General features: G+C 38.9%; 1 protein-coding gene across 4 annotated transcripts in view; it reads left to right on the forward strand.

The window, feature by feature from the left end:
* LOC133557529 (SWI/SNF-related matrix-associated actin-dependent regulator of chromatin subfamily E member 1-like) overlaps nt 1–20980 on the forward strand; it is a 67487-nt gene that overhangs the window by 39543 nt on the left and 6964 nt on the right. For 2 of the 4 annotated variants that reach the window (XM_061908065.1, XM_061908059.1), the window contains 8 exons: nt 4739–4782; nt 7682–7786; nt 9799–9879; nt 10188–10319; nt 10543–10714; nt 13055–13227; nt 13302–13403; nt 13794–14046. In XM_061908065.1, coding sequence (XP_061764049.1) covers nt 4739–4782; nt 7682–7786; nt 9799–9879; nt 10188–10319; nt 10543–10714; nt 13055–13227; nt 13302–13403; nt 13794–14046 — 1062 coding nt within the window. Of the gene's footprint in view, nt 1–4738; nt 4783–7681; nt 7787–9798; nt 9880–10187; nt 10320–10542; nt 10715–10785; nt 10821–13054; nt 13228–13301; nt 13404–13793; nt 14047–20980 lie in introns of all 4 variants that reach the window. The other 2 variants (XM_061908074.1, XM_061908084.1) reach the window with 2 other exon arrangements.

Consider the following 20980-nt stretch of genomic DNA (forward strand, 5'->3'; position numbering starts at 1 on the left):
TATGGTTTCAAGTTAGTCTCCAATATCTACAATAGGGGTGTCACACTTGTTTTCGTCATGGGCCACATTGCAGTTAGGGTTGTCCTTAGAATGCTGCTCGTCACATAATTTTACTGCAGTAAAAAGTGTATTTGTACATTTCGCAGTAAATGGAAAAACTCAGCTTAGTGGCCAGAATTTTACTGTAAAGTGTACTGTAAATGGAAAAACGGCACCACTGTTATTTTTTAAAATTCTGGGTTTTTTACGGTCAAAAAATGTGCGACAATACACGGTAAAAACAACAAGCGTGGATTTTACCATGACAAAAAGCTCAGTTGACAGAATTTTACTGTTATAAAAACATGTTTTTTTTTTTTTTTTAAGTTAATATTCTGTAAAAAAAAAAAAAAAAAAACTAAATTTAACCCCGAACATCTACAGTGATCAATTTGATGGTTAACTTGCTTTGAAATCATAGTTCAAGCAAATATCTAAAGCATTTGTTTTAACTTTAACCCCAAAAATTGTTTGGAAAGTATGACGATACAATATCTGTTGCAATATTGGTTAATATTAAAGCAATTTCATGCAATACGTACATTTTTTTCTGTCCAAACAGAAAGAACTAGGTAATACATTTAGTAAGCAAAGATATAGTACCTTATTGACGGATATTTTTCCAGGGCTTTAAGGGCCATATAAAATGGTGCGGCGGGCCACACCTGACTCCCGGGCCTTGAGTTTGACACCTGTGATCTACAAGAAGCAATACGATCGGAGGAATCCCGATATTTTTAGCTTATTCGAAAATGACTATCTAAAGAAGTCCGAGTACTCGCTAAATATAGCAACATAATTGCTAAGTTGGCAACTTTGATCCTTCATGTTTCATATTATTCTCTGGCAGACAAATGAGGTGCGTTAAAAAGCGGAATTACGGAGCTATCTACTGTACAGACTTGTAACGGCAAGCTGCATTCACAAACAGACCCATTTTGTAATGTGTTTATGAGCAATGGTGTAACAGACAGCGCCAAATCTATTTGAAGCAATCCTCATACCTCAGGATCACTTTTTTGACAATCTGCTGAATTTCACAGAGGAGATCCTCAGGAAAAGAACGCAAAGAAAATACCTCCTATGGAAGCTCAGTGCCCTCACAAAAACAATTTAAAAACTGTCTTTTTCCCTTCATTGAGAGCATCATTGCATTCCTATTAACCTGCTGGTTTCATTTAATCAGCCCTGAAGACAATAAGACACCTGCTAAAAAAGTAACGGTCTGATCTAAAATAGTTGTGTCCTCTCTTAGATCTTAGTTTGTGATTATCTTAAATTCAGGGTTGCTGGCTGTATTATTGGAGATCTTCCACAAGCTCTATAACCCCATATTTGAGTGGCTACCATCAGGCCGCAGTCCAGCCTGTAGAATAGAGATCGACCGATATGTGTTTTTTCAGGGCCGATAGTGATTGTTAGTAGTTGAAGGGGTCGATAAGCGATATTTGGAGCTTATATTTATTTGCGGTAAAAGTTATTTAAACATTAATAGTATCCATCAGTAAACAGCTGGACAAGGCTTTAAGGTTGTTTTGGTTTTTCTTTTACAATTTATTTTTAGGAAATGTCGCTCTAGTAGCGACATTTTTATTGCAGCGCTAATGTTGTGGTTAATTTAGCGCCAAACAACATCTGAGGATTTTCCAAACACCTTTATTACATTTGTGTAATGGTGCTGGTCAGAGGAGCATCGACATTTGCATTTCAATGTATGGGAAATCTCCTGGGAAAATTTGTTGAATATGTGATTTCTTTACATCACATTAACTCGTCATCTACTCAATTTTATAGCAGATTTAATACATTGTAAGGTTTCCTCGTGAGTATCTCTAAAACATTGTGAACATTTGAAAATAAATTAATGTGTGGTCGCTTTAACGCTGCTGTGGAAAAAAAGAAGCAACTTTTCACAGGCAGAGCAAACGAGCTGGTGCTTGAGCAGTGGTTATTATTTTTGTATTTCACTAATTATTTATTTTTCAAATGCTACATACTGGTTATATCCGCTGATGTAGTTCTGTTGTAGTTGTAAAAACAAGCAAAAAAAAAAGACTGATACGTGTAGCCATCACAAATCCGCTTGTCGGTTGAAAGTAAAAAACTGGGTTTAGTACTTGTCTGATGCGGTTCCTGTTTCGGCAGTAAAGTACACACACAGTTTCAGGATGCAATGACGTGAATGATTTAATGAAGTAGCAGAATGTAAAAAAGGAAACCTGCTTAGTTTGTCAGTTTGTCCAAAGCTTTCATTAAAGTGCCAAAAGTCTCCTACAAACCGTGCAATATAGCGCAGAGCAGCGGTCAACAAAAAGTATGGGTATCCAGCTCAACTTTCTTCTCTCACTATGTCAAATGCAGATAACAACATTCCTTTTATAGTGCTTCCCTCTAATGTCATGTGACACATACTTCTGTTCTGTGAATACTAGGGGTGTAACGGCACACAAAAATTTCGGTCCGTTGCGTACCTCGGTTCAGAGGTCACGGTTTGGTTCATTTTCGGTACAGTAAGACAACAACAAAATATACATTTTTTGATTATTTATTTAACAAATTTGCTAAATCTTCCACCAGCGGCGGCAATGACCGAGAAGAACGCGGAATTGGAATATAATTACAACACTTTATGTACATATTTATATACATATTTATAAAATATTTACATAGTTATATAATATGTAACTAAAAGCTCCATTCACATACAGAGTCCCATTGCTTTTATGAGCGGTCGAGCGAGTCAAAAGCCGGAAAAAAATAAAAAAATATTTTTAATTTTTGTTTATTTGTGGCGGCCGTAATTCTTTCGTGGTGGGCCGCCACAAATAAATTAATGTGTGGGAAACCCTGCCGTACAATTGACCACTAAATGGTAACACCCGAATAAGTTTTTCACTTTGTTTAAGTCGGGGTCCACGTAAATCAATTCATGGTGCCTCGGTGTGCATTGTTTACACAACGTGCGGAGCGCTACTTAATATGTCCGTGTCGTTCGGTACACCTCTGAACCGAACCGAAACCCCCTATCGAAACGGTTCTATACCAATACACGTACCGTTACACCCCTAGTGAATACACACCTACAAACACACGATGTTACCTTATATACCAGGGGTCGGCAACCTTTACCACTCAAAGGGCCATTTTGACCCGTTTCACAAAATAAAGAAAACAATGGGAGCCACATAACTCTTTTGAAATTTATAATGAAATAATACTGCATACAGAGTTTTTTTTGCTTTGTGCTATGTATAAACCAGGAGTCTCAGACACACGGCCCGCACATTATTAGAAAATTTAATGTTAGTGCGGCCCGCAAGTTTTATAATAATGCCGCTTGACAGCGTCACACCTGCCAACCCTCCAAATTTTACCGGGAAACTCCTGAATTTCAGAGTAATTATTCTCTCCAATGTACGCTGATGTTCACCCAAAGAACATTAATATGGGCGTACAAAGATGGTACTACTGCTAGCGCCCTCTACAGCGTGTACAAATAGCTCACCAGCCCAAATAATTGTTTACGAGGCTATTGCAGACACACGTAAGAGACTGCAAGGCATCCTTATTCAACAGCAATACAGGTCACACTGAGGGTGGCCGTTTAAACAACCTTAGCACTCTTACTAATATGCGCCACACTGTGAACCCACACCAAATAAGACTGACAAACACATTTCGGGAGAACATCCTCACTATAACACAACATAAACACAACAGAACAAATACCCAGAATCCCATGTATCCCTGACTCTTCCGGGCCACATTATACACCCAGCTATTACCAACCCCACCCCCCCGTGCATCAGTGGAGGTGGGCGGGGTGTATAATATAGCCCGGAAGAGTCAGGGATTCTGGGTATTTGTTCTGTCGTGTTTTTGTTGTGTTATAGTGAGGATGTTGTCCTGAAATGTGTTTGGTGTGGGTTCACAGTGTGGCGCATATTAGTAAGAGTGTTAAAGTTGTTTATATCACAACCCTCAGTGTGTGCTGTTGAGCAAGTATACCTTGCAGTAGCATTGGTGTTCAGATAGAGGTCGCATCCAAAATGTGACCGGCCGGCCGGCATGCAGATAGCTTGGTGAAAATCCTGGCGCGATGACATGTAGAATGGGTGTTCGAGGCATTGTCATCACGGCACGTCCTCAAAGTTGATGTCCGGGTGAAAATCGATAAATGTTTTCTCCCCAGAGATTTCTGATAGAGACACTGAAATTTGGGAAATTTGCCGGACTTCTCCGGGCGGTCGGAAAGTATGCGGCTGAGCCACATCAGAGTGGTCAAAGAGCCGCATGCGGCTCCGGAGCCGCGGGTTGCCGACCCCTGTTATATACACATCCCTGGCTCCTACAATACCGATAAAAAAGACACTGATACCAATATACATAAAAAATGCCAAATATTGTCGCTGATAATTGGTTGATCTCTACTGTATAACTTATAGGAGGTCAACTTTTGTGCCTAAAGCCATGCTATTCATTATGAACATGTATAGGATGCACTGTTGTTGAATTGTTTACAAATTGGTTTGTTGATTAATTTATTCTAAAAATAATTGTCCAAATCATTCAATTATTTTAAGGCCTTTCTAGTACAAAGTGTCAGTATTTTTAATACTGGCTCTTACTTTGTGGAGAATCTATACCAATTTAGTTTTGCACAACCCTAACTTTTTTTTTTTTACCTTTTTTGTACCAGAGAGGCCGTCCTATGCTCCTCCCCCTCCCCCTGCCCCTACAACAGTAAGTATAAATCCAGATTATAGACTTCATGGACCTGGGGCCTCATGTATTAAGACTTTTGTCTTAATACTTCTAAAAAAAAATAGTGTACGGTCAAACCCAGAAAGCGTTATACGCACAAACAAATTCAGATGTATTAGAGTGTTCGCACATTAGTTCAAGCACATTTTGCTTATACAGTGCATCTGGAAAGTATTCACAGTTTTGTAACATTTTATTATGTTACAGCCTTATTCCAAAATGTAATAGTATTCTTTTTTTGTTTGCAACAATTCTACAGACAATAACCTATAATGACAATGTGATTTATTTATTTTTTTCAAATGTATTCAAACTAAAAAATCACATTCACATAAGTATTTCCAGCCTTTGCTCAATACTTTGTTGATGCACCTTTAGCAGCAAGTCATTTTGAATACAGTGCCACAAGCTTAGCACACCTATCTTTAGGTAGTTTCGCCCATTCCTCTTTGTAGCCCCTCTCAGGCCCCATCAGTTTGGATTAGAAGCGTTGGTTTTCATTCTGCATGTCTTTGTACATTGCTGCATTCACCTTTCCCTCTATCCTGAAAAGTCTACCAGTTCCTGCCACTAAAAACATCCCCACTGCATGATGCTGCCACTACCATGCCTCACTGGTATTGGCCTGGTGATGAGCAGTGCCTGGTTTCCTCAAGAACATGACGTCTGTCAGTCACCGCAAGGAGTTCAATCTTTACCTCATCATACCAAATCATTTTGTTTCTCATGGTCTGAGAGTCTTTCTGGTGCATTTTTGGCAAACATTTTACTAGGAATGACTTCCGTCTGGCTACTATACCATACCGTTTTTTCTGCAGAGATGCTTGTCTTTTTGGAAGGTTTTCTTTTCTCCACAAAGGAATGCTGTAGCTCTGAGAGAGTTGCCATTGGGTTCTTGGTCACCTCCTTGCCTAGATCCATGCAGAAATGACATCCTGGAGAAAAACCAACATTTCCCATCCAATCTGATGGAGCTTCAGAGGTGCTGCAAAGAGGAATAGGCGAAACTGCCCAAAGATAGGTGTGCCAAGATTGTCGCATCATATTAATAAAGATTTAGGACTGAATTTGCTGTTAAAGGTACATCAACAAAGTATTGGGCAAATGATGTATACTTATGTTCATGTGATTTATTTATTTTTTTCTTATTTATTTTATTTTTTTTTAAATTGAAAGCATTTTTGAAAAAAAAACAACCTTTGACATTGACATTTGGGGATATTATCTGTAAAAGTTTGAGGACAAAATGAATGACTGTAACAAATTGTGGAAAAGGTAAAGTGTAGTTAATACTTTGCAGTTACACTGTACATCCTTATCAATGTAGAATTTAGCTCAAATGTTGGAGTAGCTGCGCCACTCCCTCTCCACGCCCGCATTTAAATACAAAAATGGTATTGAAAATACCCTGAGATTTCTGACTTGCACAGTCAGAGATAATGAGCAAGACGGCAAAAAAACTGAATTTCATCTACAATGACTTGATAGGGTTTCTTGCTGGGGTGTAAACATGTACTCTATTCCACTATTGTTGCATGTTAGTAAAGCAGAGCATGCGCCGCGGAAAAGGTGTGGTTTAGTATTTCACATTTTACGCACAGGTTTTTAACATGAGTTTAATTTGCACACAGAGACTAGACAATCAACATGTGATAGCATTGTTACTATAACAATCTACAAGATTAATATAGTTTGCCTCTCTCTCTCTTCCCTTTCATCTTTCGGTATTCCTTCTTTTTTTTTTCATTTATTTTTTTATTTTTTTATTATCTTTCTAGCTATCATGTATACGTATTGTTGCATTTGAACAACTTTATTGTTGATAATAGAAGTAAAGTATTGGTTTTGTTCATGATTAATAGCGCTTTTTCTATTGGTATTTGTATTGCTCCAGTTTTAGTGTAAAAATGCTCATTGTCATTACTATATTATTTATTTCACTAACTGCTTATTTGCTATCACTTTTACGATCATATTTGTACATATTGTATGTGCTGGTGTTGTTCTATTGTTGTTGTTGTTATTGTTGTATTTGCTGTTGTCGTTTTTGTCTCTCTGTCTAATCCCCCTCTTATCCCCACAATTTCCCCCTCTGTCTTCCTTTTTTTCTCTTTCTATCCCCTCCTGCTCCGGCCCGGCTGCACCAAATGATAATATAAATACATTTAATAAAGTCAAATTCAAATAAGGCAACAAGAGAAGTATCCTACACTTCTCTTTTGTAAAGTAAATCTGAACAGCCGATATGGGCATCTACATCAACTATATGATTTGCCTTAGAAGCTGGACAGGACAAAACAAAACAAAAAAGATACTAGACAATCAGGGGCTTGGTTGAACGATCTTAAGATGTAGTTTAACCAGAAAAAACAGCAACTCACTAAATTTCACCACTGACTTGTAATGACGCTGTAAAAAGGGGATGTAATGTAAAATTTCAGAGGCACATGTGCCACGAAATTAACATTAGGAAGTACTTTAAAAAAAGGAGTCACCAAGAAGCCACAAATCACGCACAATGGCAGCTTGTAGCCTGTTCCCAACCATGCTGTTACTTGAATGTAAAATCATGCATTGAATCAGGCCACATCTCTACAATATCGCCAAAATATCCACAGCATGTGATGTGCTTAGATTGGCCATGAAGTTGGGGTGAGGCACTGCACATTTCCACGTTCATTTGACTCTTGATGCATCTCGACTTTGCAGTGAAAGAGGGCATATGCCAGGTTTTTGTGTGTACACTCTTACTACATGAGCCCCTGGTATCTCACTTTAAACATATCTTATTTCTTAATAGCTGACATGTTATTTTGTTTGTTTGTTTTAACAGACCTTTTTTGTGTTATTTGTCATGTGTCTCATGTGTTCCCATTAGCAAATGCCCAACAATTCAGGGTTTGTGGGGTACAATCCCTACAGCCATCTGGCCTACAACAACTACAGACTCGGAGGGAGCCAAAGCAGCAACAGTCGGGTAACGGTATGAATATTATCCTTGCGAAACAAAACCAGGTGTATCCCCATAAATGTAGTACACCGCACATTAGCTGCCTTGCTCAAGTCAAAACATTGTTCAGCTAAGCATTTGTGAGTATAACAAACTACAGACATTGCTTAGCTTTGCTTTTAGTGTGAAAAGCCCAAACTCAACTGCTATTGCTGACTTCATCACAGTGCAAAGTGGCTTAGCATCAATATGTGAATTCAAACGCCACCTGCCTTCAAAATCAGCATTTCTGACAGCCTTGTTTAGTAACCCATGCCATCTCTGTTGCCATGGATTTACACACTCGTTTCTTGGCATGTCTTTGGCTGCCCAACAGTAATTCAGTCACTGCATGCAAGCTGCGCTTGGCTAACTCTGGTAATGGCATTATGTCTCACAGCAGGCAAATCTCAGCTTTGGAGAGATTTTCTTTGCTTTTTTTTTTCATAGTGAGTGGCACTTTGTTGTATAATTCTGTACATAGCTCAACCATTATGGGCCTTACTATTCTATTTAATTTAATAAGAAATATAGTATATTCATGTTGTTGCTTGTTTTTAAATCTATTTTTGATAATAACTATAATGCCTAATAAACGTGTCCCGATACAACTTTTTCACTTCTGATACGATACAAAATATTGGAGTCTTGAGTATTGGCCAATACAGATGTTGATCCAATTTGATATTAACATAAACATACATCCATCCAGCCATCCTTATATTTCCTACCGCTTATTCCCTTTGAGGTCACGGGGGGGACTGGTGCCTATCTCAGCTACAATCGGGCGAAAGGCGGGGTACACCCTGGACAAGTTGCCACCTCATCGCAGATAAACATACATAGTTTTATTAATTTGTAGTGTGGAATGTTAGAAAAGGCTTGATTAAGTGAAATTAATCAAACAACTGTAGACAGACACTACCCTATTTATTATTAAACCGTCTGTAACATATTTATGACGTCTTTAAGTTAAAGTGAAGGGGTAATTTCTTTTGATGACAGTTAGTGGCTGCAGTAATTTAAATGATGCGGACACGTTTGTTACTGGATACTTTCTGATGTGCATCTCTCTGCCTTGGATATTTTGCATGTGTAAGTAATATGCAACTGTAATTATTTGTTCATTGTATTATATATGCTATATATTGACAAATGTATTGTTTTAAGCCACAATATTGTTCAATTTAAAGTACTTTTTACTAGAGTATGCATGCGCGCACATTACTCCTACTACGGGGGGATAATGAATATCTAATAAAACATCAATCATCAACAATAACCCTACAGCACCCCGTTTGTGGACAAAGAGAGACACAGCCGTTTACACGCGTTCAATCACTTTATTAATTAGGTTTCATAGGCACTGCCATCAATAATCTCTTTCCATCCAAAGACCACCAGTTCTTAGCTAAAACAGCCAATTGAGGCGCCCTCGCTGACGTCACGCTAAAGGGCGCACACACTCACCTACTCTTTTCTCATGAAACATCTCTCAAATACGTACACCTGGTGTTTGAAAGTGAAAAAAAAGTATCATAAGTAATAGGAGTAATCTTTAATTACTTTCCCTGGTAATAAAATAATATATTAAAGAAATGTGTTAGCAATTAATTTAACTTTTTGGGAAAGTAACTTTAATTAATTACTTTTTAATGTTATTTTCCTAACACTGCTTATAACCTACCATCTTTACCATTTGAACATGACTTGACTAAAATACAAGAAAAAACAACCTTGTATGCTTATTGGAGGACATTTAGATATTATCTGGCTGTCCAGCTTTGCACAAGTTAACACGCTGCAGGACTGTTAGTGCCAAAGCTTTCAGCAAAGATTTTAGATGCACGTGGTATGAAGTAGTACTCGTCTTTGTTGATATCGAACCTATACCAATATCAGATTGTGACATTCCTAATCCCAAGCATAGATTTGGTTAGCCTGTTTAAATGTTTTCTGAAAATACAACCAAATTTTAAAGGTCTTTTTTCTTTTTTTAATGTCAGAATTCCTCCGGAATAAATATTCCAAAACCACCCAAGCCACCCGATAAGCCATTGATGCCATACATGAGATACAGTCGAAAGGTACGTTTGTGAAATGAGTGTATTTAGTGTCATGTGCATTGTTGGAATATATTGATTCAGTAAAGTAAAATATGAACTTTCTTTGAAATGTTAGTGTTTTTTGCATGTTAAGGTAGATTTGTAGGTTGCTAAATTAAGACAGGACACAGGTAGACTGTCGGTATTCCTTTGGTTGGATTTATCAACTTGGAGATGGAGCTTAAAGCACACGGCCTCCTCTGGTTTGTGACCTCTCTGCAAAGCGATAACCACGTATAGCCCCTCCAACTCAGCCCAATCCCACCCCCATGTCTGGTTCTCATCACCAGGTTTGGGATCAAGTAAAAGCCTCCAATCCTGATCTGAAGCTATGGGAAATTGGGAAGATAATCGGTGGCATGTGGAGGGACCTCACTGATGAGGAGAAACAGGATTATTTGAATGACTACGAAGCAGAGAAGGTTGGTTGTTTTACAAGGGATGTGTCTGGGTCTTTTCTGATGGATGACCATTAGATGTGTGTCTCCTAACAGATGTGGGCCCCTCTTGTCATAATGTCTTCCTTTTGTAACAAATTATCTGTAATTATCTTATCTTGACCTAGGTGATAGAAACAAGGGTCCACATGTGTGCTCGTTTGCCTTCTCTGTTTCCTTGTCATTCCTGTCATCTCCTCCAACATAGATCGAATATAACGAAAGCATGAAGGCTTATCACAACTCGCCAGCATACCTGGCTTACATCAATGCAAAAAGCCGTGCTGAGGCGGCACTGGAAGAGGAGAGTCGCCAGAGGCAGTCCAGACTTGACAAAGGGGAGCCTTACATGAGTATTCAGCCAGCTGAGGATCCAGATGGTAAGCCCACTCATCTTAAATCTTTGTATACCAGCCTTGACAGTATTTTGACACTGCTTAAATTACTTTAGCAGGACCACACAGAGGATCTCGTATTCCTCTCCAGGTACAAATCTTTTAAATACATGTAGTATTTTTAAATGAACATAATTTTCCTGTTGTTTTAAAGAGTGACACACAAATCAGAATATAGTGCCAGGAAAATGTTGCTTTCCCGGGGTAAAGAAGAATTGCAGTTAAAGATAACAATATTCAGGTTGAAATCCAGCTGGTTGCAAGTGCACATCAGATTAGATTCAGTTTATCACATTTGCATTTAGCACTCAATTTGATGGATATTGCATTATACCGAACAAATAGCTTGTTGGGTTTAGAGCAGGCTTTACGTGCGTGCGTGCTTGCGAACGAGACTGGGCTCTATGACTGTTGAGTGGTTCTGCACGCTTCCACACCTTGCATTACACAGCCGTGGTAATATACACAGAGGTACCCTGCATAATGTAAAGAAGTATTTTGATCTCAGGTAACAGCAGATCCTTCATCTACGCCATTTGTGACTGTCTGTATTTAATTACGAACTACCGGGTAATACATGAAACAAGAAACACTTCCTGACTTTCACTTGTAATTATTACTGCGTGGTAACTCACTGATGCATACTGACAATGTTAATAGATGTATATATATTACTATAGCACAATTTAAGTCCAGAGTCTTGTGCTTGTACGGGTCCAAATTAAATAATCAAGAGCCACTACACCAGTCAAATATCAGTGTGGATGGATTAAAGTTTACACGCTAGTTGTCATCTTCTACTGTTGTCTACTGCTTTATTCACTTTAAAGCGTGCATGTTGCTTTTGTCAGTTGCAAAGCATAAAAAGTCCTGCATGAATGAGGACTTCTCTGGTGAAACTCAATGGATAATTTGGGTGATGTTTGGTACGCAGGCTGAATATAGAGAGGTTCAGATTTTTAAAAATTTTGCCACGATGCATTGCCGGGATGTTTATGCAGCAATATTCATAATCAACGACATGTGCTATTGTCAACTGTCACAATCCGTCAGGGAGGGATAAAACTAGCTTTTACTGAATTCCTATGGTTATTTATGGGCAGGGTGAAACCCCCAAAAAGAAGTGTGAAAGGCCAAAGCGAGCATGAATTGCTGCAATTAACTGAGCAAATGTGACGGGCTATAAACATCTTTGTGTTAGTTCAGCTCATTTTTTTATTTTTATTATGTTATGCTTGTCTTTGAAGTAGGCAGCATCCAGTAGGTAGGTTTCTGAGTTACTTTACTCACTTCCCTTATTCGGACTGCAGCCTCCACATTAAAACAAAACTGAAGCCACATGTAAACAGCGTTCTCCCAATACTGCCTTACAGTCACAGTGTGCTGAGATGCCCTTAGATTTGTTATCCCTACCTATCCAGGGTGTTAAACTTGTCTTCGATCATTTCTGTTCGTGCATGACTCTCGATTTGGTGATTAAGGCTCTTATAGTTTTGAAAGTCCTTTCAAGTGTAAAATTGGCTCGTTTGGAAAATAAGAGTTCACCAAGTCCGGGTATGAGACATGGAGAAAGATGTTGTGGTCCCTGCTCCACTCAGACTTTTCAAACCTTACATCCCATTACGGCCGCTTCCTCCTTGTAACGACGAACGACTTCTGATCCAAGGACTCGCAATTTTGTCTCCATCTTATCACAGCTTTTGGAAAGTTATTTTCCTCAGAAAAGTTCTTCAGCATTGCATGTAGCGCTATCGAGGACATTGGTACTCGCCCTTCCAAACGGATTCCAGCTAAACATTGTGGGATATTTCTGGGAAAAATCCGAACCTCTCCATAAATTTTTTATTGCACTACTGTATAGTTACCTGCTGATCATACTCTGTAACACTATGCACAGTGATCACTTCTTTTTGGGAACATCCTGTTAGAAGCCTGTGTAGGTACAATTGGATGAATTGTTAGTTGTGGTCTTGGTCTCATGATGATGGGGACAGTATGATGAAAATGTCAGTTTAATTACCAGTTCTAATTTAACCAAGATTTTTATCTATGCATTCGTGCGTCACACGTGTTGTAAATTTTGTCATTCAGTTCCTTTTTAGAAAACAACCAGTTGTGGATAAGGTAGTGAAGCACTCAACAGCTGAACATGCATATTTTCAACTCATTGTATTTTTCAGGGGTTTTAATGGATTACAAAAGGTCTTCTAAGAACTGAACTTTACACACTATACTTAATTTGTATCTTGTATGGGGAAACTTGAATGACCGTAATAAATTACTTCTAAGGCCTTAAAATCCAAACTTTTTCTAATGCTTCTCTAGATTATGATGATGGATTTTCAGTAAAGCACTCGGCAGCTGCCCGTTTCCAGCGCAACCACCGTCTGATAAGTGAGATTCTCAGTGAGAGCGTAGTCCCTGATGTGCGGTCTGTTGTTACCACTGCTCGTATGCAGGTCCTCAAACGCCAGGTTCAGTCTTTAATGGTTCACCAGGTATAATCACCTTCTTACCATTACATCATTCAACCATGGCAGAACTTCTTTTAACTTTGCGTCTCTTGTCACAGAGAAAGTTGGAAGCTGAGTTACTTCAGATTGAAGACCGCCACCAGGATAAGAAAAGAAAATTCATTGAAGCCACAGACTCGTTCACAAATGAGCTCAAAAGAGTATGGCCTCTTTTCTTTTTTTTCTAATACCTCAAACTAAGTCCCTACTTACTCTCACGCAAGGCTTATTTTGCATGTTTAACTGCACAATGAAAAGCTGTGGTAAAATGCCAGTCTACATCTGCCTCAGCCACCAGCTGCTGGTAACTCAATCCACATGTTTTGGCAGTGCAACCATCATCTATGATTGGTTGCACTGAAATAAATACCTACATTTTTGGGCTGCACTTGCAACAGGCGACGCCATTTGTTCCTGATAATGCCTTTTAATGCACTTAGGTGGAAAACTATACAACTTTATTATACAGTTCAAACATTAGGCATTATGTCAAAAATGTTACTGGTTTCTGACTAAATCTGAATATTTCTAATAAAAACATTTTTTTTCAGCTATGCTGTATGAAAGTGGAAGTAGACATGGAGAAGATATCTGCAGATATGTCTGCAGCAGAAGAGGCAGCCCGCAAACGGATGGCTGAACGAGAGAAAGATACAGGAGGAGTTAAAGAGGCACCCAGCTGTGTCTTAACAGAAGAAGAAAAACATGCCTGTACAACTCATGGCAAATCCCAACAGAATACACTGAGTGAAAGTACTACCAAGGAAGGCGAGGATACCGAGGCTGCCATCAAAGATCCACGAGGTGAGTTCTTCAACTAGTCATTGCGCCAGTTCACGTCGTTTCTCATAGGACCGGAATTTATCTGTAGTGGTGGGATGCAGGGATTCGCAAAATGTGATAATCGTCAAAATTGCATAATTGGCTGTGACACAACACTCTGTTTTCTTTAATTAAATGTGCATGTTTTCAAATCTAATTGACTTAAAAATACTAAGTTATTAACCTACTGGGGTAGGTTTAATTTTGTGCCGCGCTGCACACTCCTGCATGTGACTTATAACACGCACCAGCCTTTAAAAAACAAAAATATTCCTTTATGTAAATGTACGCTGATTTTAATGTTAATGTAGCGGGAGGGCAGGGTTTTTTGTAACACTATTTACTGTGCTTTGAATTATTCATCAAAACATCGTTCAGTCGCTATTCCTATGTTGAAGTGGCAAATTCAGCTTTTCTCACCTATTGGTTACTTGCTGTTGTACAAACCCTGTTTCCATATCAGTTGGGAAATTGTGTTGGATGTAAATATAAACAGAATACAATGATTAGCAAACCCTTTTCAACCCATACTCAGTTGAATATGACAAGATATTTGATGTTCAAACTGATAAACGTTTTTTTTTTCAAATAATCATTAACTTTAGAATTTAATGCCAGCAACACGTGACAAAAAAGTTGGGAAAGGTGGAAATACATACTGATAAAGTTAAGGAATGCTCATTAAACACTTATTTGGAACATCCCACAGGTGTGCAGGCTAATTGGGAACAGGTGGGTGCCATGATTGGTTATAAAAACACCTTCCCAAAAAATGCTCAGTCTTTCACAAGAAAGGATGGGGCGAGGTACACCTCTTTGTCCACAACTGCGTGAGCAAATAGTCAAACAGTTTAAGAACAACTTTTCTCAAAGTGCAATTGCAAGAAATTTAGGAATTTCAACATCTACAGTCCATAATATCATCAAAAGGTTCAGAGAATCTGGAGAAATTACTCCACGTAAGCGGAATGGCCGGAAACCAACATTGAATGACCCTGACCTTCGATCCCTCAGACGGCACTGTATCAAAAACCGACATCAATCTCTAAAGGATATCACCACATGGGCTCAGGAACACTTCAGAAAACCACTGTCACTAAATACAGTTCGTCGTTACATCTGTAAGTGCAAGTTAAAGTTGTACTATGCAAAGCGAAAGCCATTTATCAACAACATTCAGAAACGCCGCCGGCTTCTCTGGGCCCGAGATCATATAAGATGGACTGATGCAAAGTGGAAAAGCGTTCTGTGGTCTGACGAGTCCACATTTCAAATTGTTTTCGGAAATATTCGACATCGTGTCATCCGGACCAAAAGGGAAGCGAACCATCCAAACTGTTATTGACGCAAAGTTCAAAAGCCAGCATCTGTGATGATATGGGGGTGCATTAGTGCCCACGGCATGGGTAACTTACACATCTGTGAAGGCACCATTAATGCTGAAAGGTACATACAAGTTTTGGAACAACATATGCTGCCATCTAAGCGCAGTCTTTTTCATGGACGCCCCTGCTTATTTCAGCAAGACAATGGCAAGCCACATTCAGCACGTGTTACAACAGCGTGGCTTCGTAAAAAAAAGAGTGCGGGTACTTTCCTGGCCCGCTTGCAGTGCAGACCTGTCTCCCATCGAAAATGTGTAGCTAATTATGAAGCGTAAAATGTGACAACGGAGAACCCGGACAGTTGACCGACTGAAGCTCTACATAAAACAAGAATGGGAAAGAATTCCACTTTCAAAGCTTCAACAATTAGTTTCCTCAGTTCCCAAACGTTTATTGAGTGTTGTTAAAAGAAAAGGTGATGTAACACAGTGGTGAACATGCCCTTTCCCAACTACTTTGGCACGTGTTGCAGCCATGAAATTGTAAGTTAATTATTATTATTATTAGCTGTGATGCTAATGGTGAGATGCAGGTGGTAATAGGGGAGAGAGAAGGTGCGAATCTGGTAACAAATGGAGGAAGAATTAATTACCAAGAAAAACAGCACGTCATATCATAATATGACCCCTTTAGATTACCTGTGTTTCCCTCTCATTTTGCAAACCATTGTAACAAAGAAGTAATAAATTATCAGAGATGCATCTATGATAAAACACCACCGACTTGTTAATGTTAGTATTAGTGGTTTAACAAAACGAAACAAAAATTGAGCTGTTTGGCCACAATACCCAGCAATATATTTGGAGGAGAAAAGGTGAGGCCTTTAATCCCAGGAACACCATGTATATACATGTGCATTTTGTTCATCCATCCATTGATCCATTTTCTACCGCTTATTCCCTTTGGGTTCGCGGGGAGCGCTGGTGCCTATCTCAGCTACAATCGGGCGGAAGGCGGCGTACACCCTGGACAAGTCGCCGTCCAACACAGGGCCAACACAGAAAGACAGACAACATTCACACTCACATTCACACATTAGGGCCAATTTAGTGTTGCCAATCAACCTATCTCCAGGTGCATGTCTTTGGAGGTGGGAGGAAGCCGGCGTACCCGGAGGGAACCCACGCATTTACGGGGAGGACATGCAAACTCCACACATAAAGATCGCGAGCCCCGGATTGAACCCTGACTACTCAGGACCTTCGTAATGTGAGGCAGACGCCTTAACCCCTCTGCCACAGTGAAGCCCCATTTTGTTCATAGTTAACTCAAAACTATCCATCCATCCATCCATTTCCTACCGCTTATTCCCTTTTGGGGTCGCGGGGGGCGCTGGCGCCTATCTCAGCTACAATCGGGCGGATCCATTTCCTACCGATTATTCCCTTTTGGGGTCGCGTGGGGCGCTGGCGCCTATCTCAGCTACAATCGGGCGGAAAATCACGATTAATAGCAGATAGGTATAATTTTTCATCATTAACCTCGACATATCATTTCCAGGGGGGTGGCTTCATATTGCTGCATGACAATGTTTTAAGCTGCTCTATTGACTAATAAAATGTAATATTTAGCATGCTAATCATTTTGTATTTGAGGACTCAAGCAGAACATGTTGTAAAAGAATTCACACAATATTTCACAGAATAACATTACAAAACATCTCTGACAAATCATGATCTTAATGTAAGACATTGTCATTTATTTAATGTTAGGGTTTTCCCTAAATTGCCAAAATACCTGTGGCGGTGGGGGCGTGATTAGGTTTGTGGTCGATATGATGTCTTTGCATGATTTGCTACGATGCATATATTCTTTTAAAGGGATTTGATCATACATTTAAAGCAAATATGTTATTATCAAGTATATTATTAACATATGTTATTTTCTTACATAATATTACATTGTTTTTTTGTTTTTTTTGCTACTTATTGTACAATGGACTGTTGAGAATTTGTTTGATTTTTTTTTGCGATTTCTTCAACCCTTTTAGTCACTTTTTCTGTAATAAAAACAACTAGCAACAAATCTAGCATCTATTTTTGGTGTTACTGGCAACTGTACTTGTGTTTAGAGACTGTTTAGAGTCTGTCGCGCCATGTCCGTGTCGGAAAGCACACTTGCTTCGGTTTGCTGGGAGCCCTTCTCTCCTTAAAAACCGCCAGTGTCATCTTAAATCTTGACACTTTCTTTTTGCCAGTTGTCCTATGTTAATGAAAGAGTGACTAAAAGGATTAAGGAAATCTCTAAAAAAAACATTCTCAGTAAAGTACATTGTACAATAAGAAGTAACAATAATAAAAATATATTATGTAATAAATTTTTTGGCTTTTTAAAGAATATATGCATCATAGCAAATCATGCAATGATGTCATATCGACCACACCGCCACCGCCACAGGTAATTTGGCAATTTCAAGAAACCCTGATATTTACAAAATGACAATGTCTTACATTATGATCATGCTTTGTCAGAGATGTTTTGTAATGTTATTCCGTGATATTTGCACCTAAACAAAAGCTAGTACCGTATTTTTCAGATTATAAGTCACTCCGGAGTATACATCGCACCGGCCGAAAATGCATAATAAAGAAGTCAAAAAACATATATACGTCGCACTGGAGTATAAGTTGCATTTTTGGGGGAAATTTATTTGATAAAATCCAACACCAAGTATAGACATTTGAAAGGCAATTTAAAATAAATGAAGAATAGTGAACAGCAGGCTGAATACTGTAAGTGTACGTTATATGACGCATAAATAACCAACGGAGAACGTGCCTGGTATATTAACGTAACATAGTAAGGTAAGAGTCATTCAAATAACTATAACATATAGAACATGCTATACGTTTACCAAACAATATGTCACTCCTAATCGATAAATCCAATGAAATTTTCTTCCTCGATGTTGCTTCTAAACAACTCTGCCAACTCCAAAGGTATGCGCCGCTTCCTCTTGTTGTTTTCTGCTGCATATTTCACTACGTCCAGCTTGTAATCTGCAGTACATGATTTCCTTTTCGGTGCCGTTTTTGTTCAGCCCTTCTCAGTTTTTTTAAGTTGCCGCCAACGATGAAATGATCCATTTTAATAGCTATGGCAGTAGCATATAGCAGTTAGCATTCCATGACCCACAATGTACTTCTGCCATAAACCTCCCCCGCCAAATTCTTATTGGTTGACGTGTGTGACGATTGCTGACATTTTCTTCGTCTCTTCCGCAAATGAGATAAATAATATTATTTAATATTTTACGGTAATGTTTTAATAATTTCACACATAAGTCGCTCCGGAGTATATGTCGCACCGCCGGCCAAACTATGAAAAAAACTTCGATTTATAATCGGAAAAATATGGTACATCAGTTTAGGAATATGGGGGCAGAAATATTTTTCTGGCTGGCTGAAATATTGTGGAAATTCTTTCACAACATGTTCTAGTTGATTTCTGAATTACAGAATGATTAGCAGGCTCAATATTGCATTTTATTAATTAATAAAGAAGGTTAAAACATTGTCATGCAGCAATATGAAACCCCCTCCTCCACCCCAAAAAAAAAAATCCACACTTATTACTAATGAAAAATTATACCTATCTGTGATTATTGCGTCTGATTTTGAGTTATATATGAAGAAAATGCGATTAATCCCGATTAAATATTTTAATCGTTTGACAGCCCTACTACAAACATGATTTATTAACTGTAAAGAATTGTGGAGGGACATCCACCGTTTCAAAAAATGTTTGAATATATATACTTTAAGTGTCATTAAAGTGACAATGTAAACATCCAGTGTAAAACAATGTTCACTTTAATGTTTTGCAACTTTTACCTTCTTTACAAGCAGTGTCCTCCACAGTGAACATCCATCCATCCATCCATTTTCTACCGCTTATTCCCTTTCGGGGTCGCGGGGGGCGCTGGCGCCTATCTCAGCTACAATCGGGCGGAAAGCGGGGTACACCCTGGACAAGTCGCCAGCTCATCGCAGGGCCAACACAGTGAACATGTTTATATTAATTTGCAATATGTTGTTTCTCAGAAAAGTTAACTAACAATTTAACCTTTAATAATGTAAATAAAATACCTCAAACTGATGTTTAGCTTTAGTGGCTTCAAATATATTTTCTGGATGACAGTTTATGATGTACAGAGGATTCTGGGAGATGTAGTTGATTTTTTAAACCCGGCAACGCTAAAGTGCTGGAAAAAAATGACATGCCATGTTTTTGTTTGATACTGCCAGGCGTCAAAGTAATATTGTGAAGACTTTGAAACCAACATACCGTGGCATGTTCAATACCGCTACACTCCTAGTAAATGCCTCACAAACTGATGTTTAGCTTGAATGCCTTCAAATCTCTTTTTTCTGGGTGACGGTTTATAAGCTGACAACTTGTCCAGGGTTCTGCCTTCCGCCCGAGAGCAGCTTGATAGGCTCCACTCCCCACGACATCGAAAGGTACAAGCGGTGGAAGATGGATTGAAGATCAATAAGTTTTAAATTTATTAATTTTTTCCGAGATGTGTTTTTGGGGGAGGTGATTTGCAACCGTGCGTTGGACGTGACCAGCTGGCTCGGTGTCTCCTTGGTAACGCTGAGACAAAAGTGGTAGGCTTTGCATTGCAGAACTCAGATTTTCTTACCTCCGCCAGGGTTTTCTTTACCTGTTGTGACAAACATAACTCAAAAAGTTATTGATAGAGTTTGATGAAATATCCAAAAATAACAATTATTCTCATGTACTACGAACACACTTCACTTCCTGCTTACGGAGTTTTGCGCAGAGGATTGTGGGAGATGTAATTAATTTTCAGACCGCTCGAACTTTAAAACGCTACAAAAAAACTACACAAGTTTTTGTTTGATACCGTCACTGCATTATTGTGAAGACTTTGAAACCAGTGTTATCATTATATGTTATGATTACAGTACTGCTTAATTTGGTTTCAAAATGCTGACAGTAATACTGTTATCTGCAATCATTTGTGGGACAATATATCATTTAGCAAAATATATCGCCCAAGGCCTCTACCCTTGGCTGGCGCTAGCCACTCATTCTGCTTTAGTATGGTCCAAACTAGCAATGCTCCACTTTTCACCAAATTAGCTAACTACACGCTCTGGCATGTTTGGCTGATTTATTTATTCAACTCAAATATATCATCTACTTCTTCTCACACTCACTTTTTGGAAAAACAGGATGGTAGGGAGGCCCGTAATCCAAATTTTGATCATAACCTAAGCAAAAAAATTAGAGACAACTCGTATTTCGCAAAACCTGTGAGCTAAGTGCACTCGCGAGCTAGTACTGTATTTCACTATATTGATTAACAGATAATTGGCAACACTAAAGAGGTCCTAGTGTGGGATTGTGAGTGTGAATGTTGTCTGTCTGACTTGGCCATGCTATGAGTTAGTGACTTGTCCAGGCTGTACCCTGCCTTGTGGCAAAGTGCAGCAGGGATAGTCTCCAGCTCCCCCTGCGACCCCAAGAGGGACGAGCGGTAGAAAATGGATGGCTGAAAC

This window comes from Nerophis ophidion, linkage group LG01 (genome assembly GCF_033978795.1).
Source record: "Nerophis ophidion isolate RoL-2023_Sa linkage group LG01, RoL_Noph_v1.0, whole genome shotgun sequence".
NCBI classification, from domain to species: Eukaryota; Metazoa; Chordata; class Actinopteri; order Syngnathiformes; family Syngnathidae; genus Nerophis; species Nerophis ophidion.